Below are 22223 nucleotides of genomic sequence, written 5' to 3'. Positions count from 1 at the left end.
AATGCACAAGAGGAAGATATAGTATGAATGTTTCCCAATGTATTTGGCCAGGGCACATTTGCTTGTTTTCTCACATAAAATTATAGGTCAATGGACCCATGTTTTTTGAAATGCACACTGAAAAATGATGCATTATACACTTTATTTTGCTTCATCTTATTGAAAGTTATTTCTGTCAAAGGGACAACTCACCTCACAGGCAAAGCTTTGGTGGTTTGCTCTGGCAATTCTGGTGGATTCACAAACATCAGTTTGAGGAGAAGTTCCAAATACCCAATATGCCTTGCCAATCGAGTACTGAGGACCCAGGTCCAATTCCAACTCTCTCCTTCCCTCCGTCCACCAAAGTAAATGACAACTGAAATTCACATTAAAAAAAAAATTTCCAAAACCATCATTAGTCTAGCAGCCTTTCCCCAAACAGTCAAATATCAAGTAATGACAGGTAGGTTTATGCAGCTTTTCACGGCCCCACGCTGTTTTCTAGCTAGTCCTCAAAGAATTCCTCAATTAATTAACCTCCCCTAACATCAGAAGGTATATCAAAAATGGAATGTACACAGATCAAAACTGACACAAGAAACACAATCAGAAAGATAATGATAATGCCTTATACAGACATGTATCATTTAGTTCAGATTCCAACGTAAATGACTGGCTTTATCTCTATTTACAACTGTTGAAGTTACCAGTTCTTCTAATAGTAAATCTATTTCCTTTCTTACACCTGAAGACACCCCAAGAACAGGGATTACATGTTATCGGTTTATTGTATTTTTAGATAAAATAAAAATTACAATCATGATCAAAATGCTCAAGAGCATGCCAAGTGATGGCTATGAAGACTTATTTTCAGAAAAGATTTCAATATAAATAATTAATTAACATATATTGGGTTGTCAGAAAAGTCATGATGCATTTTTGCAATTAAAAAACATAGAAAAAATACGTCATGACTTTTCCGACAACCCAATAAAAGGGTAAGTATAATAAATCAGAGTCCACATCAATATTAATAGGCAGAACACCCGTTTTTAAAGCTGCTCCAGGCAGGTTGCGGGCACGCTCCTCTAAGCCAACTCATACAACAGCCAAAAGATCGACCTCCTAACCTAATCTTGAAAACCACAGCTTCTAAGAGAGAGATATAGATAATCTTTTAAGTAAAACAATGAGTCTTGGCATTTTCTACATTTACAAAAAGATAAAACAGCAAGACTTACTAAAAAATATGTATAAGAGGGCCAAGAGGCTCAGGGACACTGCTACTCCAAGGTTTGGGTCGACCGTGAAGGCCAACAGTAGCCCAAGGCCTCCACAAAGCAGCAGCGTCAGAAAGACTACGAGCCACGAGAACTGGAAAAGAGGTTCAATCTGCTGTCCTGCAAAAGTCTTCATTTCATCTGAAAGGGAAATAAGCGAGAAAGCATTATTCCTGCTTTGTTTCAGAAGCACGACTCCTAACTCAATTTGAAGTTTTCATATTTTCCATATAAACATTTACTGGGCACTTACTAAGCCCCTGGATAAAATGTTGCCACCTGGCCAGTTTAACCAATGCTCTCTTGATGAATGGAAAAATGCTATTCCCTGGGGGCACATCTCCCCTCTTACCCACTCTCCTGCTTCATACGGGAGACGCACAAATGCCTTTCTCAGACAGTCCCACCTGTCAAGATTGTGTTGATACTTATCTTCTGTGGTTTGTATTATACAAGCAACAAGGTATTGTTTCCATATATAAAACCGAAAACCATTACTTTGCTATGTGTCTTCACTATATCTCATCCCTTCTAGTCACGTTTTGAGAATCGCTGCTCTTAGAGGTGTGTGTTGAGCCCAAATGAACCCTAAACAAGTCATTCTACAAAACTTGGTAGAACTTTTACAGGCAATACTGAAACCTGTCTTTGAAGAATGAGTAAGATTTTGCCAAGCAAAAGGTGTGAGTGTAGGATGGGAGAGGGAAGAGCTGTCTGGGGAGCTCCTAATACAGGGAGCAGCTCAGGAAAAGTGTCCAGTCTGTTCTTGCAAGAGCCTGGAGTGTACAAGACAGAGTGCTGGCAGGTGTGGCCATGAAAAGTGACAAGTTTGTGAAGGTCCTGGACATGATGACTATAAATGGTGCATGCAGAAACTCTGGTTCCAAGGGGTTTAGGTGTGTTATACCAGGAGTGCCAAAAAAATGTACACAAGTGGACACTTTGGTCAACGTTGCTCAAGCAGTAGTTCGCTGTAATCAGAAGTGTCTGGATGCTGATGGTAACCACTTTGAGCACCTCTTGTAATTGCAGAAGTCAAATGTGACTTGTATTCATCTTTTGTTATCAGTATCACTGAGTATTACAATTTCAATAGTTTTTTCCTTTCTTAAAAAGTGTGTGCATTTTCTTGGCACCCTCTGTATACAACGCAATCAGTCTGTGTGTTAGAAAGAGGACTCAAACAGCTTGGCTGTGTGGAGGAACAACTACAGCGGAGTAAATACCTCATACTTTCAATTCAGTAAACCGTAACACACATACCCATACCTAAAACTCTTTTTTCTTTACTTCAAAAGAGAAAAACCACACCAGACGAAACCTTCTTATATAAACCTGTCCTTTACCTTCCAGCTTCTTGAGTAGGAAGGATTTCCCACTTCCCCACTGCGCATAGAGCCCCACACAAATGGGGGGCTGCATGGTGGGCTCACTGAGAATATCTGCCAGGGCGCTGCTGTACAAATCATAACCCAGCATGTCGCCGTCCGTTTCAGTAGGAGACAAGTGTCCTGTAATTATGAACACACCATTTCCTTACATTAAAAAGAGACACTGCTATCAGAAAAGAACATCAATTCTCATTTATTGTTTAATCAGAGAAAAAAACTTATTTTAAAGATGAGACCTGTGTAAAACTAGGTTCAGAGATTCTTAAATTAGTACCATATTTCATAGAACTTAACATACCTTACTGATTGTAAAATACATCATTATGTTCAACTAAGAAAAAAAAATGCTGCTAAATTATAACACAGTGCTTTCTTACCCCTCAACTATAAGACACATTCCAATTTCAGAGATTTTAAAATGTGGACCAAGGTACACTTTAGAATCAATGCAATATGATTAATACACAAATTAGTCCACAGGAATAAATTTAGTAGGTGTAATACCTATATACAGAAAGCTACAAAACGTTACTGAAGAACATCATAGATAATCAAGAAAAAGACATTCTATGTTTCCAGGCAGAAAGGCTCAATGACTTAAAGATAGCGATTCTCCCCAAATGAATCTATCACTTTAAAGCGACTCGAATCAAAATCCATGAGACTATTTTGAAAAACTGGAAAGCAAGAACATGTAAGAATAGCTAAGAAAAAACTTTAAAGACTACCAGAGAGTGGTTGTTTTTGGAGAAAAATCAAAATATACAATAAAAGCTACGATGAGATCATAGAACTTGCACAGGATATTGACATAAGTAGCATTTCAAATTAATGGGGAAAGGATGAAATTAGTAAGTAGTGTTAAGAAGTTGGACATCCATTGTTTAAAAAATAAAAATTAAAGCACTATACATCTTATACCTTAACAAAAAAATATGTTTCTGAAACATCAAAAATATTAAATATAAAAAGTGACACCATAAAATATTAGGAGAAAAACGCTTTTTAAGTCTCTGTGTGGAAAAGGCCTTTCTTTCTCAATACAATACAGCCAGAACTTCAAGGAAAGACTGACGTACAAAAATGTGTTAACCTTTGGATGGGGAATAAAAAACCCTGATCACCATAAACGACGAATGGGCTGGGGAGAGGGACGCAACATATAGGCTGGATCCAGACCAATATTCATGACATACAAACAGACTTGAATCAATTTTTTAAAAATATTAAAAACTCAGGAAAAAAGTGGGCAAAGCATACAAAGAGAAAAAATGGCAAGAATACAACTAGCCTACGAACATATGAAAAATCTCAATCTCACTAATAATTTTATAATGCAGATGAAAATGAATCTTTCTTCACATTGATCTGATTGGCAAAGAGGAAGGGAGCTGGAAACACCCAGTGTCAGCGAGGCTGCAAACAACTGTCCTTCCCATGTGGCCCCAGGGAGAAGGACAGGCTGTTAACAACCATTTTGGAAAAGTCTATCAAAACGCTGAACATCTACTGACTTGCCAACTCTACTTCTGGGAGTTTATTCCAAGAAAATAATCCTAAAATTAAGAGTTAATGGATATATGCACAAGGATGTTCACTGAAGCACTAGCTTTTCAGTAAAACGAGCCAAATATTCATTAATAGAGAACTGAATGTACTATTAGAACCTAGGATGAAAGGTTATGAAACAATTAAAATATGATATAGTTCATATGATATAAAAGCTTTTATAATATGGTATGACCCCATTTTTATAAAGCTATAGACGAGGTATAAAACATTTTTAGAAATGCAAAAAAAATTCTGGAGAGTCTTTCAAACAATTATGAATTAGGAGATAGAGGACAATGGGAAATTTGCACTTTCTACTATATTCATGTCTTCCGAGCTGTTGTTCACCATCTTAGCTGTAAAGGGTGCAGCGTCACTGGCCCTCATGTGGGATCCGAACCCAGGCCCTGCTGCTCACAGCTGGCGCTCCCACGCCAACTCTTAACCAGCGCACCACTCGGCCAGCCCAACATATCTCTTTTTAATTCCAGTAGAAAATTACTACATATCTCAAAAGACCACATATGAATGATTACATTCTCATGTGCATTCTTTTCAATGAAAAACCATTTTAGCACAATACTCAAGACTTTACAGATGTTACAGAGGACACAAAGATAAGAAGAGGCAGTCCTTGTCCTGAAGGACCTCGAATCTTGGAATCTTGGAGAGAGAAAATTCTAAAAGAAACAGAATAAAAAGCTATACATAGTAAGTATTAAAAACAGAAATATAAACACAAGTGCCTAAGTATTCAAATGAGGCGAAAATTGTATCTGGTTAGGCAGATTAGTTAAAACATCATCAAAGAGACAGCTGACAGGAGACTTGGAGAGAGATGGCTTTTAACAACGCAAGGACCTTCATGGGGATGGAGCTGGCCCAACCTGCGGTGGACAGGACACAGCAAAGGGAGGGAACTATAAGTGCTGGAGCCACACTGGGAAAACAGAGCAGGCTGATGAAAGGCACCAAGTCCACCTGGGAGAATAATGGGGAAAGATTCTTACCCAAGTAGGCTAGATTTTTAGAGGCTGTAAAAGCTGACTGATAACCCCACATGTTCTTCCTTTAGAATGCTACAATACAACACAAAGGAGCTTTAGACAGGGAGGAGGATTTTTACACAGTAAATCATAACCTTCTCTACTTTTATAATCTCCAGTTCAGTGACAAATGCAAAACTGCTATTGGTCTCTTATAGTTCATAGAACATTCATTTTTAAAAAGCTCAGTCATGAACACAACCCAGTACTTACTGGCTCCAAATATCTGAGTTAAAATACTTTTCTGATGGCTACAGTCAATGTTGTAGGGAGTCTCGCCTGCTTTGTTGGGCCTATAAAGTAACCTTCCATCTTTGGGATTTCTTAAAAGAAGTTCTGCCAGTTTCCGACTCCTCCCACGAATAGCAATATGCAAAGGAGTGTCTCCTCTCTGTAAAACAGTGGCAGGAAACGTGAACTTACACCTTTTTACATCCAGTATATACAGAGTAACAATTTTCACGTTCTCTAAAATAAGAGGAAATCTTAACTTTTCATAGCATAGCTAAATATGAATTTTTATCTCTGTCTTCCTTGAAATTTCTTTCTCTAGTTCCTTACCCAGCTTTTCTCAGGAATGATCTCCTCTCCCACAGCCCTTAGAATAAAGGTCATTCTTCTCCCCTCCCCTCAACTCACTGAAAGAGGAGAAGCAACAGTCTTCCCCCCCCCCCCCCGCCCCCCGTGGCTCTGAAGGCCATGGTTCCACGCCCACCACAGGTTAGTAACATCATCCAAATACTTACTGTCCAGTGATGCCAACCACCTTCCTCAACCAGTTTGTGTTCTATTTCCCCACGTTCTTCCCCATTTGTCAGAAAGCTCTGCCCTCCATACTGATGTGCCATCTGACATGAGAACGGTGCGGACATGTGGCCGAACTTTCTGCCCTGTGGCTCAGCACTAACGCCGTCTGCTCTGAGGGTCTGTCTTCTCCAGCCCTTTTGGGGTCTTTCCCCCCGTTTCTCTGCAACAAGCTCTACCTAATGGCATCCACCCTGGATGGTGGTCCACAGCAGCTCCCCAGAATTGGCAGGAGCAATGAAAGGGAATCCTGAAGCAGCTTCTTTAGAGCCCACAAGCCGGCCCACTCATCAGCACAATCGGAACTGCCAGGTAGATACCACAGCAGCCAAAACCCACAGCAAGCAATCTCTCGCTCCCCCAAATATAATCAGACCCCTTTTACGTCCAGCAGCCATGGACGTCAGGCCACCAGCAGCCTCCTGGTGTCCCCTGTACCTTATCCGCAGCAGACACTTTGGCTCCCTTGTCCAACAGCAGCTCCACGACTTCAATATTTCTCATCTTGGTGGCCTTAATTAGTGGTGTCTCACCGTCCTGGGGGCACAGACAAGAAAGCTTGCCAGGTTAACAGCTTTACTCCTAACTGTTTAAATCACGTAAACGCACATGTAAAAATTCAACTATCTGATTCTGGTACCAGTCTACATTAAAAATGTTCTCAAGAAAACATAGTTATAAAAACCAACAAGAAAAGTGCTTTTCCTTCGCAACCAGTCATTTGTATCAAAATCAGTTTCTATCACTCAGCCAAGTACGGGATGTGGCTAGCTCCTTCCTCGGCCACTTCTGGCCCCAGTCCCCTGCCCCCACTGCTGCTGCCACTCCCCAGAGCCACCACTGACTTCGGGGCAGCACCTTCAGAGAGGACCTCCCATCCTCACCACCTCCCTCCCAACCAAGCACAGCCCAGCCACTCAGTGTCCACACAGGCCCGTATCTAGGTTTTTTGTGAAATCTATACCAGCATCACTTCAGCTCTCTGTGCCCCGAAGGACCTGTGTGTAACAGGGGAAACAGTTTCATACAAGCAGTGTGCCTTTGGAAAACCTCCAAAGGGTTCATGATTGCTTTCAAAATAAGATGAAGGGTGATGAGAAAAGGTTACAATTCAGCACTGAGTTAGGAAAGAGAGAAACTTGGTCGGAAGCCACATGGTGGCTGATACATGATCCAAAGGCAAAGAAAAGAGATGACTACAGAGCCACCTGCAAACCAGAGGCATCCCAGGAAGCTGTGTGCCCTGTGGCACTGCAGTTGCCACCATGGCTTGGAAAGAGGCTTGTCCCGACCTCCGGCAGATGGAGTAGGATTGTCTTAGGGGTGACTCCATATGCTTCCTTTATTCATTAAGAATTCCATTTCAATCTGGAATTACAAATGTATCTTCCCCATGGAAACTATTATACATAAGGCCAAATACAATCACTAAAATCTCATATAGTTTTGTACTGTCACATGATGTGAATAAAATGGACTACAGTGGCTGGTTTGGGGAACCAATAACCATTTACAACCGTCTTTGAAAAGGAAATGTGTTGTGTTCCAAAACCAGGGGCATAAGAGAATTCTGGGGAAATGGTCTGGCCACAGTGTATGAATAGCTAATACTGTATTTTCTGAACTTACTGAACTAACGCAATAAGTTACACCCTGCATTTTGCTGTGAACACAATTGCTGAAAGGATATAAAGTTACTCCTCAATTTAATAAGAATATTATCAGTAAAATCAGTATAATGCTAATGCCAAAGATGATTAAAAAAGAAGCAATACTATTGGATTGTCGGAAAAGTCATGACGTATTTTTCTATGTTTTTCATTGCAAAAATGCATCATGACTTTTCCGACAACCCAAAAATATTCAGCACTTGGTATGGCTAAGAGAATGGAAACATCGTTGGTACCTTTGTGCATATCTCAGTGTCAGGATTGCACTGTAAGATATCTCTCACCATTGTTGCATTTCCTTTCTCAACAGCCCAATACAAAGCAGTTTTATTGTCCTATATAATGAAAAAGAAAAATCAACAATCACTTCAGATAAGATACAATGTTAAAACCGCTATTTGTAAATATTAAACATCGTTATTAACATTTCCGCCAGAAAGCATTAGTAGATCTTACCAACAAGCAGCAAGCAATGTGGGAAATAATATTAATCCTTATTCATCTTGGATTTACTTTTGAGAAATTCTCTATGAAAGAAGCCTAGGAAAACTTAATATTACTTGACTTAGAAAGCAGCAACTTCACATAGTCGGTAGGGGTAAAGTATGCTTTTGTAATGTGATCAGACTTCAAGACTGTGGGCTTAGAAGTCGTCCGTCCCTGAGCTCTGTATCCTTGGACAAGTCACATAAATATTCTGACCCTTGGCTTTTCACCTGCCCAATCTTTTCAAAAGATCATGCGTGAGAATGTGCTATGCAAACTTAAAGTGAATTGTTTTTATCATTTTTAGTTTTCTGAATCTCAACCCACCCTGCACCAGTATACCAATCTTGATCAGATCCTTCAAAATCCTATCTAGTTCAAATACCAAAAATAGATCCACATAGCCCTTGAAAGCAGAGCTAGAGGACAAAATAATCTGACTAAGCACAGAAAATAGGATTGACAAGCAAGGAGGACTTCGGTAAAAGTCTAAGTAAGTGAGCCGGAACTGTCTTTTAATGAAAACATGATTTTAACCCAAAAGGGAGTGAATCGCTCTCACCTGCTGCCACATTTTCTTATACCAAAATTTCTCCAGTAGAGTTCCCCTTCTCAAAAACGTACACTAGCTTCCCAACGTCCCCAGCTTAGCGTTCAAACCTCTCTGGCTAACCTCCCTATCTATTTCCGGCTCTATCTCCCATGGCACCCTCCACACCAACCCACCGCCAGCCTCGTTGATTCACAAGCTAAGCAAGACAGTCTTTCACTTCCCCATTTTCCTGAAATTCCTCAACCTATTATTCCACTACCCTTGCCTGAAATACCCAGCCTTCCTTTTCTCGGCCTCCCTGAATCCAGCCCATCTTTCAGACAGTTCAAATCCTGCCTTCTCCCCAAAGCCTTCCTTAATGCCGTCTTTCCCACCTCAAGACTCTGACATTTGAACCTTTCACTAGGCAACCAATCATATACCAGCATATACCAACAGTGGAATCACTTTTTATGTTTACGTAAAAAATAAAAATGAACATAAACAAAACAAACTAAAACCGTCCTAACTAAAGTACCTGTTTCTTACAGACAGGGGTCCCGTGTTAAGTCCTCATAGTATCTGACACGATGTTTACAAGTTTGGTTCCAAAATGGATTTAGATACAAGCTAAATACAAGGAAAAACTGAGCAGAAATGTACACTGCACAACAACAAAATGGTCTATTAAATACTGATTTTTTTAAATCTAAAGCTCTTGAAACACTGGGTAAATGAACAAGTTAGGGAAGCTTTTACCTAAAATTAATAACCTTTGAGCTGTGACTGCCTTAAGCCAAGTCCAAAAGCACTACCCAGGGGCCCGAGGACAGGCAAAGCAGGGAAAAGGCAGAAGGAAGATCAAACAACGGGAACAGAAGAACAACATATGGATGAAGAAGACAAAACAGAGGGAAAGTAGTAAAGAAAATAAATTGCACACAAAGTGCCACCAATGGTCTCAGTATCATAAACTATTTATTTCAGAATTGACTATGTTTATACATTAGTAACACAGGTGCCATTTGAAAAATGTAAGCTTCATTTTGGTTTATTTCTATCTAACTCTAACTTGACATTAATACAGAAATCCCATAATAATGGCAGTGAAACAATAATATAGGCATCCATTAAATACATTAGGGTTTACAAATTTGTCTCCATAGAAAAGTTGGAAGAATAACATTGTGACCAGTCAACATGTACAGCCCATCATACTGAAAGTTATAATAACAATTGCACTGTAATCACACATACCTGCCCTCTAATGTCTATATCAGCATATTTTTGGAGAAGTGCTCGAACAATTTCCACGTGACCACCTCTGACAGCACCAATCAACACAGTATCCCCACTCTAAAAAAAACAATAAACAAGGTGAATTGATGGTAAGAACAAATAAACAGTTTAGAAGTTAAGGTTAATCATGTATTAATATAGATTTTTTTCCATGAAAATTTCTTGAAAGAAAGTATCTCTAAATAAGACAAAAATGTTAGTTAACTAATATTAATACCTGATATCAATGGCTCTCAGAGTGAGACAGAAAACTTTATATCTCAAAATGAGGGCTCTGGAATTCCAGGACAAAGGTTTAAAAAGCACCCAGAATAATAAACCATTCTCTTTAAAGATAACATTCCATTACAAACGTAATTTAAATAAAATGACACCATGGCTGTCAACAAACCAGATGAACATTTGGAAATTATATAATAGAAACCCCTTGGAATAATGCTATATGACAAATGCCATGGGTTCCAAAACAGGGAGCTGTAAAGCTGGGGCCATCGGTGGCTCTGTAACCACATTTAAATAAGGGAGAAGGCTGGTCTCGGACCGGCATCCATATTCTGGTCAATTTGGCGTTACAGGCCAACAGTGCACAAGACTGACTCATTCCCCAGAACAAGGCTTAGATAAAGTTCATTCTTCATAAGGACATCTCTTGGCCCTGAAGTTATAGTCATCAAGCAACAATCACTATTCATTATACTTTCCCACTGCTTCAAATAATAGAAATGGTTATTATTTTGGCAACGTGCATAATTTTTTCTTAGCTGCTAAATTAGAAATCAGTTGTAGGGATTTAGGTTGGGTGAGTCCATGAGCTGCGCTCATCTCAACCCTGAGTGGGCCTCCATGGGCTATAAATCAAGATGCAGGTCCTTGAGGATTATTAAGTTGAATACCATGGTATGATAACTACTAAACTGGAAGCAGAAATAACCCAAAGCAGATAAATTTTAATTGAGAATGTTAGCATTAATATGGATGGGTCCAGACTAGTAAATTAATAAACAGTTATAAATATTTCATTGCTTACTATTAGCCATGCACTATTCTAGGCACTGGGAAACAAGACAGAAAAGGTCCCACCTCTGGGAGAATCAATAGTCTGGAGGAGACAAAGAGACAACACATGATAAACACAAACAAAAAGTTAGACAAATGCCATGCAAATAAATTAAAATGCAGTGATGTGATAGAAAGTGGCTGGGTGACTACTATGGGCTGGGTAGTTGGGGAAGAATTTTCTGAGGAGGCAATACTGCAGCTAAGGTCAGCATGACAAGGAGCCAGCCACACGATGACCACGAAGGGCAGACAGCACAGCTGGCAACAAGCAGCAACAAGGTCCGCGTTCAAGAAAGGGAAAGAAAGTGAATATGGCTGCACCCTGTCGAAACAGGACCAAGAGCAGCACAAAATAGGGACAGAGGTGGACAAGGACAATGTCATATAGTTTACAAACTAAAGAAGTTGCTTTCCATGTGCAAGAGGAAGCCTTGGATGATTTTAAACAAAGGAGCACATGTGAGATTTACTGAGAACAGTGTGAAGAACAGATCAGCGCCAACAAGAGAAGCCAATGATGATACTAATGCTGTAACAACAGAAGATGGCAGCTTGGACTGGAAACAACGGGGAAAGGACACGTAACGGGTATGTTCTGGAGGCAGAGCCAGTGGAACCTGCTGGAGAAGAAGTGGCAGGAGGAGAAATCAAGGCTAATGCGCCAACAGCAGGGTGGGTGGTGGTGCATTTACTGAGATGGGCAAGACGGAGGGAAAAGCAGGTTTGGAATGAAACGAGCAAGACATGTGTTTGGCCATAAGTTTAAAAAGTCCGTTCAAGCAGAGAATTCAAACAGACTTTGGCTATACAAGTGCAGAGTTCTGAGAAGACGTTAGAGCAGGAGATACAATTGTGAAAATTCTAAGTGTAAGACTGGTACCTGAAGCCCTGGGACCATAAACAACACCTACAGTGATAGACATCAAGGACAGTTACAGACTAATCGTACATGAGACATTTTCAATAACAATATCATTTGACAAAAAATAAAAAGAACACCCTTCACAGAGACTGAATAGTTTTTAACTTACTAGTTCCAAAGGTAGAAATAAAACTTATCTAAAAACAAATGTATGTCATGCAAGAAGAATCCTAAAAGTGGTGAGAAGTTAAGTTAATCTTCCATCAGCGTCACCACCAGAAGACAAGCAGGTAGCCTACCCTATCAGGTATGTTCACGTAAGTTCCAGCATCAAGTAGATCCTGCACAATCTCGGTATGGCCCTCCTTTGACGCAATCATCAAAGCTGTATTTCCATCCTTATCTGTTAAATTCACGTTTGGATTCCTCTTCAGAATTTCTTTTACTGACTGTGTGTATCCTCCTTTGACTGCCACAATAAGCGCGGTCATTGAATTCTAAAATACAGAAACAAGCCTGAGAAATTAGTCTATGCTAGAGAACATATGATTTATGCCATAATCATAAAACTGATGTTTTTTTTGTTTTTTTTATTTTTTTTTTTTAGCTGAGCCATCCCACCACCTGTTGGCAGCTCACGGCTGCTCAGCTCGGGCTGACTCGAACCGCTGTTGCTCAGAGCTCAAACTCTTGAGCGAGCTCTTAACCAACTGAGCCACTCAGCCGGCCCAAAACTGATGTTTTTTAAAGGTGGCCTATTGTTAATAGTTACTTCTGATAATAAAATGCCAATATAAATAACAGAAACATACCAACAATGGCTAGGAGGCATATTTTCTATTTTTGAAGATATATTAATTCTCTTGAGTCAACAGGCTGTTATGACATTCAATTCTTTAAGTGATAATCTGAAATTGGACTCATTTGCAATAAACAAACCCTCTCACAAATGTAATGAAGTACAAAATAGGTGACAGGATGATGCAAAATTAAACACATTCTAAATTAAATAATCCAAAGTAAGGTCTTTCAGACTTCAAAGAATTATTTATAATAAAACCTATGGTAAAAAACTGAAGTAAAACAATGAATTAATAGCTAAGGATATTTCAGTAAAAGTATAATATATTCTTCTGCCTTTCACAGTGATCTAGAAACCACATTTTCAAAAACTCTTATTCTTAGTATTTCTTTAAAAACTACACGACTAATTGATAACAATAAATCACCTAGAAGAATCTGACCCATTACCAAAAGGAGTATTAATATTGTTTCTTGATGTTTTGATCTATTTTGAGACGTCATATAATTTACTTATAGAAATATTTTAGTTATTAGATAAGGCCCCAAACTAAGCCATAATTTTCTCACATATTAAAATTACACAGCCTTTTAAAATTCTTGAGCAGTTTGTAATTATACAGACAAGCCACTCATCCACTTGATAAATTGCCCAGAAACGAAGAAAGTGAAAGGCACGTCTTCCATGGTTATCTAAGAATCATGCTCTGTCTCCACACAGCACTAAAACATTATATACTCCTTGAAGGTCAGCAGTTAGTAGCTTCTGCCAAAATAAGAGGAACTGGTTGATAGCATGCTCCTAAGTCAAGTATGGTTTAGAGTTCACTTTGTTACACTGTAGCCAGAGATTTGGTGGTATCTCTTCTCAGAATCCTTTATGAACCATCTCACGTAACAATTATATAAACAGCCTGTATTAATTGTTTCTTATGCATAAATCTCATTTCCTTTACCTATATATTCTATAATCTCAAGGGAAACGCAGTCTGTTGGGCTTCTCCAATATCCCCAGCATATTTGTCACAGGGCTGGGTACACAGCAGGTGCTTAATAAAGAATTAAGAACTGTGAGTTGGGAGGAGGTATTGAACCAATTTTTAAGCTTTCTAGGTTGTGACCACTGATTTCTGAAATTTTTTCATCTCTCTATTGGTGAAGGAAAATAAGTCACAGCTAAAAATATCCAAAAATCACAGTATTATTTAAATTTTTTAATAAAGGGAATTTTAATAGAGCAAAACTTTTTCCATAATTAATTCTATTTCAAACTACCCTGGAGAGTATTTTGTTTTACACTGAGATTACTGAACAACGGTCTTTATAGTTACAGCCTCCTAAAATTTATGTGCACTAGCAACAGAGCCTGAAGAGCAAAAATTCATAGTACACAGCATCTGTAATATGATATATTTACCAGAGTAACAGAAAGAAAACGCTTGTTTTTCTGAGAATCATTTAAGAACTGCATGGACATGTCTCTAGGCATATACTAAGAAAAGGATATTCTCTCTCTTAAAACTGAAAACACATCTCTCACCGGCGGTTAAAACGGAAAAGCTACTTACAGCTCCTTCTTGATCAACGTCCGCTCCCGTGGCCAATAAATGTTTTACACATTCCAGATGACCCTTCCGAGCAGCCCAAACCAAAGGGGTGGTTCCATACTATAAAAGCAAACAGTGCATTTAAAATGGCCAAAGGTGGACTCAAAGAAATGAGCTCTCAACATGAATTTTCATAAAAATCATACTTTGAGTATTCATAGGTTAGTGCTTACACCAATCATAATTTTAATCATAGAGAAATCACATTTTTCCCATTTCATTTCTCCTGAATAGATGCTTAACCACACTGCTTGAAATATTTTTTAACAAATTCTAACTTTTATGATCAGTGAGTAAATTTTTACATCATAAAAGTCATACAGTCTCTAATTTTCAACTAGCTTGCACTGCTTTCCATAACTTGTGAAATATAAAGTTCCACAGTCTGACTAGAGGCAAAATAATCACAGTCAAGTACCAAACACAGTTTTAACTACTTTACATGTAAACTCATGTCATCTTTATCACAAGAAAGTACAATTCGCAATATCACATTTCCATAGGTATGCAAATGAGGCCCTGAGAAGTTAGTTATAGGCTCCAAGACACGAAGCTATTAAGAGCTGGAGCAAGACGCACGAACCCAACAAGCCTGCCTTCAGTCTGCTCGTCATCACCGCCCAAATCAGCTCTACACCTGACCAAATAAACTGCAGCCTAGAAACCACTCTAAAGCACCTTTTGCTGGAATATGACTCAAAAGGCATCAGGAAATATGCATCATGCGTAAAAGTCATGTTTTACCGTTGGGGACTCTGGCAATCAAGAGACACATAAATACCCACAGTGACCTTCAACTACAGGGAGACTGTAGGTTGAAGTTAACGTTTAATGAACGCCTACTTTCTATAACAGCCCTGGTCCAATAGAACTTTCTGTGTTGGTGAATGCTCTCTAATTCTGCACGAGCCAATACAGCAGCCACTAGTCACCTATGGCTACTGAGCACTAGTAATGTGCCAAGTGTGACCAGGAAACTGAATTTTTTAATTTTATTTTAGTTGACTTAAGTCTAAAGAGCCACATGTGGCTGGTGGCTACTGTACTGGGCAGCATCACTCCATTAATTCCATCACACATCCTAGTAATCAAACGGTTAAAAGTTTTAGCCCTGATGCTCTTCCTTGATGGACAGGACCTCATGACAGCCAGAATCACAATGCTGCCAACAGAACAGGTGGGAGCAGGAACCTAACAAAGAGGAGGCACAGGTGAGAGGGAGGCAGCTGTCAAAGCCACGGCCTTGAAGCAGGCTTAGACACTAAATAAGGAATACTGGAGGACCTTCGCAACTTCTACATTCTTACACCTATATCCTCCCAGAATTAAATTCCTTTCTAGCCTCTTCCTTTGTGGATAACATTTTCTCTGGCTGAAATGCCGTCCCTAACTCTACAAGTCAAAAATCTTGGATAATATACACAGGCACTCGTCGTATAATTGTAATTGAGCGCTCATCCTTGGAACACCTATTGCATTTCACCTTTATCCTTCCTATAGGTCGGGACTATACAAGGTCATATGCTATAAATGCTACTCTGCCCTCCTCCCCTTCACATTAGCCAGCTATCCCCATGCCCCATTCAGCAGATAATCTCCCTTTCATCATTACAAAGGAAGGACTCTTGACATCTGGCAAACACCTCTGTAGTCAGCACTCAGAACCACCCCACTCTCTCTCTCCTATTTTTCTCCAACCCTGGCCTCTATCCCTAATTCATCGAATCCCTTCACGTGTACTCTGGATCTGAGCTTCCTTGTTTCATCTAGAACCTTACCCAATGATCTCCCACATCACTGGTCTTTTCTTCTTTATTCCACCTTCCTGCAAGCTGGTCTAGGTCTCCCCTATTCTAAGAAACTTTTGCAACAAACTGGCCTCTTAAGATACTGTATGCAAGGTAATTTGGGGATGTAGATCACAGAATAAAGGGTAGAAAGGGAGGCAAGGCCTACTGTCCATCATACATCATGCCAGGGACTGGTGTCTTTAGGATTTTCAGCATGTGACAAATAACTAAGCTTGAATTTTAGAAAGCAACAACATACTGGCATTCTGGCAACAACATACAAAAATCAGACAGGAGTGGAGGTAGGCAGAAGAGTTACAACAGAAAAATTCAAATAATGAGGACCAAGAATCATCCCTGTCTATTTTCCTGAGAATGATGAACGTGACATAAAAACAATGGAAGGACACTTAGTACATTATAAACATAGGGGACCCAACTATGAGATGTATAGCTATATAAAACATATGAATATACATAAACAGAAGACGTGTCCCAGCAGCCTCATGAGGTCGTATGAAAATACTTGGGACTGAGACACACTGAGTAGACATAATATGGACTGGGCCTGAAGAGATCTGCGGACCTACCTTATCGGAGCAGTTGACTTTAGCACCATTCTGCAGTAAAAGATGCACTATGTCTGCATGGCCTCTCCCTGCTGCCCAGATGATGGGGTAAACGCTGTACTGCTGGGAGATGGGTAGGCAGGTAGGCAAGCAGACAAGAAGGGTAGGAAGGAGGGGAGATAGGAAGGGAGGAATTCGAGGGGGTGGCGGGGAGGGAAAAATCTTTTAGGTGGATATTTACAGCATACATTTGCTAAGAAAAGTAATTAACCAACAGTAATACAAAGTAATATTCTAAAAATCAAGTTACAGACCATTCTCCACTTTAAAAACACACATAATACGCATAATATATAATTGGCCACTAAGATGCACTCAACCTTAAATAAATATATATTATGAACACATTTATTTTTATAGATTCAACACATTTAACATAATTATCTAGCCAACAGGCCAGACTAACAGGAATGTGAAATTTGCCTTATATAATCCTTCCTTCACTTGAACAGAAGTTTCTTTTTTTCAGCTTCACTGAGATATAATTGACAAATAAAATTGTAAGATATCTAGAGTATATACATATGTCTTATGAAAGGATTCCCCCATCAATAAAACAGTGTCTTAATCTGCAGTCTGAGATCAAGCCTCAAGTAAAAAACCCATGCATGTATTACCATCTATAAGAATGCACAGACAAAGGAATATTTGGTAAATGTCTCTTTTCACTGAAAAAACAACAACTTCAAATTCAGAATGCACACCCACAAAAAACAGGCAACATGACTTAAGGATTTCAAAATCTCCTTTTGAAATGTTATATGGTTATAAATAACATTTAAGCTCTAAGAGTTGCCTTTGTGTTGATAAAAACTGAGAAATAAGTTTAGCTTGAGAAAACAATTCTGATTGTGTTTTGAAATCACAGTCTTCATTCTTAGCTCTAAGAAGATGAAGCTCATTCTATCCACTCTGAAGTCTAATCAGCCTTCCGTATTCCCTGAGAGAGCTTACCACTTACATTCCAGATGAATTTTTTGTTAACACTTACCAGACCGGTGACACTTGGATTGGCACCATGAGAAAGAAGCAACTCAACCACTTCGGTACGGCCTTTATAACACGCCCACATGAGAGCTGTCCATCCTCCCTAAAAAAAGGAGGGGTGACATAAATCTGTGGATTGTCTCTAGGCACAAAAATGCCATTATTGAAGTTCCTTCTGTGAATATTATTTATAATAGTCATTGTTTTATGAAGGCACTACTATATAGTTTTAAATTCCCCAGAGAAATATACAATAGTATCTGAAATAAGCCAATCTCCTAAGTCCAGAAATAACTACTCTAAACTTTGTATCATGAAACTGAAATAGGGAACATTCATGTTGGACTCTTTCCAAGATCTACTTTGGCTGTTTAAAGTTTTTTCCTCAGAAAACTTTTTATATCCCGAGATAGTCTGCATCTCCTATGAATCTAGGCTTCTTCCAGAGTGAGATTCCAGCAATCATATTCAAGTCCTGCGTTTAGGCACACCCTATAAATCCCAGATCACATAGTACCTCTTGCTGAAGAGAGAATGTTAAGACAATGATCTACAGATCATGATTTCCAGGTGTGGGAAAAACCATCTAGTATGAATTAACAGCAATGATAACTTTCTATTTTCTAAGCTACAGAAGCCATTTTTTTTCCAGTAATTTTTTCTTTAGCTACAATGCAATTCAATAAAAGAGACCAATGTAATCAAATTATACTAAGAAACAAATATTTCGTTTTCTTAAAATCAGTATTTGGGCCAATCCACATTTGCTTCTGAGAATATAAATCACTTAATCCTTCTGATTCTGTTCCATCATCACTAATAGAGAGATTTAAAAAATACGTGCCTAATCTGAAAAAGACAAAGTTGTAGAAAGGGGGAAAAGATCAGTGGTGGGCCAGGGGCAAGCGAGTGGGGCGAGGAGCTGATTAGAGAGAGCAGTGTGGGATACAGCTAAAGTTACAGAACTGTTCTGTATAGACTGTGGTGGTAGGTATGTGACATTATGCACTTGTCAAAACCCACAGAACTGTATACCACAAAGAGTGAAATTTACTGTGTGTAAATTTTTTTTAAAAGTCAACCAGAATATGGAAAGACAGAATACAGACTGGGACAGAATCTAACTATATTACAAATGAATCACATAATTACTTACAAGCTGATCCTAGGTAACTTTGGAAAACAAAATTTTGACTGAATATTGTAATGCTAAAAATAAGAACTGTACACAAACACTGTACTTAGTAGGTAAATCTGTTTCTCTCAGGGTCTGGATTAGAAGTCTGGAGCTACTTTATTTGTATACCAGAGCTGAACAAATAAGCAAATACATCATGTAGATAATGAGAGCCAGATTTCTCACCATCAGAGAAGAGTGAAAGGGAGAAGACTATAATGGATTGAGTTGATGGTATCAATCTAATCTCCTTTTAAAATATAAATATATACAAATAGGGAGATGCAGAAACAAATGTTTTTGTATGTAAGAGTTAGTATGTGGACATGTATTTCCTAATCTATCCACTGAGCAGGACTACAACCAGTGACACCTGAGGAGCAATAAGCACACCTAACTAACACCCAGATATTAACTTCTAAATACAACTTTCCCATAAAAGGACGAGGGTTCCTTGGAAAACTGATGCCAGGACTGATAATCAGGAAAATAAGCCAGGGGAAACACAAGATAACCTGAGCCTGAAGCACCGTGTGGGCCAGAAAGTAAGGAAGTGCTTTAAAAAAAAAAAAAAGAAAAAAGAAAAAAGATAGGACATTTTACAAGGGCCCAGAAGCGCCCAATGGCCAAAGCTGGGACAACTTGAGCAACAGGCCTGAACCATAACCCAAAGAATATGATAAATATTCGTGAGTCCCTATATATTTCTATATGAGACAGAGCGAACTCTTCCTTACAGAAGAACTCCAATTAATCAATGCAGAGGGAATGAGGGAAACAGAAAAATCACCATTAAAACACCCCAGCAGTAACTGCTACCTACAAGATACACCAGTGGACGCTAAAACAAATGAGTGCAAGTTCAATCAATAACAGGATATTCTGTAGAGTATCAAAGTATCTTTCCCAAATCTTTAGTAATTGCAAAGGGAAAACTAGTAATCTGGCAGTGGTGAAATCTGGCAGACGCTGCCTTCACCAAGAGATCAAGGCTAGCATCGCCAGTGACACATCCTGACATCACGTGCCCTGACGAGGGGCCCATCCCTTTGTGGTATCCTTCCCTGGAAAGCAGTCTCAACCTGAGCATGAGAAACATCAGACAAATCCAAACTGAGACAGTCCAGATGAGTAGTCTTCAAAAGTATCAAGGTGATGAAAGACACAGAAAGGCTGACATAATTTATTTTGATCAAATTACAGAGCTGGGCATCTAGTCAGGTCTTACGTACACAATATTTTAATTTGTAAAATGCCCGCCCAAAATTGTTTAATATCAAGCCCTCACTTTGTCACCCTATGTAAGAATCTATGAGATACAAATTTTATCTTGAGGAAACTATGTCCAAATTTGCAAAATGAGAAGATTGGAACTGACTGCCTACAGCAAGAGCTATAATTTAGTACCCATCCTCTCAAGCAAGAATCCTCACTAGCTGGGCCGGCCGAGTGGCGCGATGGTTAAGAACTCGCTTGGGATGCCAGAGGGCCCCGGTTCGGATCCCGCATATGAGGGCCAGTGAACACTGCCCTCCACAGCTAAGATGCTGAACAACAGCTCAACCTGGAGCTGGGCTGCCGTGAGTCGCTGGCGATGGCGTAGGCTGCAGCCCCTGTGGCAGTGGGTTGCCATGGGCCACCGTGTGTAGCCAGCAGCCAGCGTGAGCAGCCAGCAGCCAGCGTGAGCGGCCAGCCGCCGCAGTGAGCGGCCGTCCAGAAGCCGGCGACTGATCTGCCTCTCCAGGGAAGAGCGCAATGATGGTGCCAACTTGGGCAAGTGAAGCAACGTCCTCCACAACTAGACTGAAGAACAAAACAACAGCAACTTGTCTGTTCCCATTCCCCAATCCCCCAGCACTGTTCCCATCCCCCCAATTCCCCAATAAAAATCTTTAAAAAAAAAAAAGAATCCTCACTAGGCTTCCTGACATTATATCCTGGAATTATTTCTGAATCCCAGATGACGCCCTGTGGTCGCTCTCCTCTCCTTACACAAATCCTAGGGACCGTGCCTTCTTCCCTGGACGCTCAGCGGCTGTGAGGTTAGGACCCGTCAATACTAACTACTAAGGGAGACACAGTCCACAATTTTCCCAATTTTGGTGCTTTAAAGCCAAACACAAAAACCCTTTAAATGTTAAAAGGTGCTGTGATAATTACTTTGGAGAAATGAGAAATATGGAGAACAAAAACAGTTTAAGAAATCATGGTTTACAAATCTTACTAAGTTTTTACACATTCATAATGTGTACTTTATACTTCCTAACTCCCTTGCTAATCTCTGTGGAAGAATGATAGAGGAGGAAAGCCTTTGGAGTAAGGCAGACCTGGGTTCAAAACTCGCCTGACTGCCTAGCAGCTGAGTGCCTTTGGGCAAAGAGCACTTCTAGTCTCAGTTTCTTGACCTATATACATTGAGAACATAATTAACCCTTAGCACACAGGATTGTTCTAGAACACTGTACAGTATGGTGGAATGCTGTTCTTAAAAACTCAGACTGCCTGTACTTCATAAAGCATCATCAACAAAGTAATAACACGTTTTATATATCAAGGCAGACCAACTCCTTCCCTTTTTTCAGTTAAAATTAATTTTTGAAAAGACTGAACATTTTGCAGACTAAATAAGCCAGAAATGATCCCTTTTTTCACCTTTATTCTTTAAGCAGATGTCAAGATCAAATAAGAGCTAAGATAATTAAGAATCATATCTTTCTAAACTTATAATGTGTGTAAATGGCATATCTGAACACAATTACATTTTTAAATAACTTAATAAATATTAGTCTGAAAATCATGACTTCAAACAACTGAATTATTTTTAATTTATTTTTTTTGTTAGTTTCAGGTGTACAGAATATTGCAATAGTTATCCTTTTCACCCTTCGCACAGAAACCCCCCTCTCCCATCTACTGCCCTCCCACCCCCGATATCATGCTTATCTATTATAATTCCATTGACTCCATTCCCACTCTCTACTCCACGTCCCGTGACTATATGTATATATAATTATAGTTGACATACATTATTATCCAACATCAGCTTCAGATATACAGTGCGTTGGTCAGGCCTCTACACCAACTATGAAATGGTCTCCCTAACAAGACATGAGTCCATCTGGCCCCCTAAAAAATATTTACAACATTATTGATTGTATTCCCCAGACTGTCTTTTCTATCCCTGAGGCCATATTCTAGTTACCAATTTGTATTGTCTCGTCCCTTCCCCTTCTCCTTCATCCCCACCCCCTCCCAACTAGCAGCACTCAG

The 22223-nt window shown here is 39.4% G+C and overlaps 1 protein-coding gene across 1 annotated transcript in view; it reads right to left on the bottom strand.

Annotated features, from left to right (window-relative positions):
* Positions 1–22223, bottom strand: part of KIDINS220 (kinase D interacting substrate 220) — a gene marked incomplete at its 3' end in the record, with an annotated part of 47167 nt that overhangs the window by 8302 nt on the left and 16642 nt on the right. The window contains exons 5-15 of the mRNA XM_019650007.1: positions 17781–17879; positions 16751–16852; positions 14332–14430; positions 12262–12459; positions 10000–10098; positions 7961–8059; positions 6493–6591; positions 5464–5641; positions 2609–2773; positions 1224–1403; positions 193–358 (exon numbers count right to left, since the gene is read on the bottom strand). Of these exons, the coding sequence (XP_019505552.1) occupies positions 193–358; positions 1224–1403; positions 2609–2773; positions 5464–5641; positions 6493–6591; positions 7961–8059; positions 10000–10098; positions 12262–12459; positions 14332–14430; positions 16751–16852; positions 17781–17879 (1484 nt within the window). The remainder of the gene's footprint in view (positions 1–192; positions 359–1223; positions 1404–2608; positions 2774–5463; positions 5642–6492; positions 6592–7960; positions 8060–9999; positions 10099–12261; positions 12460–14331; positions 14431–16750; positions 16853–17780; positions 17880–22223) is intronic.

Source organism: Hipposideros armiger, unplaced genomic scaffold, assembly GCF_001890085.2.
Source record: "Hipposideros armiger isolate ML-2016 unplaced genomic scaffold, ASM189008v1 scaffold_137, whole genome shotgun sequence".
Taxonomy (NCBI): domain Eukaryota; kingdom Metazoa; phylum Chordata; class Mammalia; order Chiroptera; family Hipposideridae; genus Hipposideros; species Hipposideros armiger.
The sequence above is the reverse complement of the archived record's forward strand: the minus strand, read 5'-3'. Positions and strand labels throughout refer to the sequence as shown.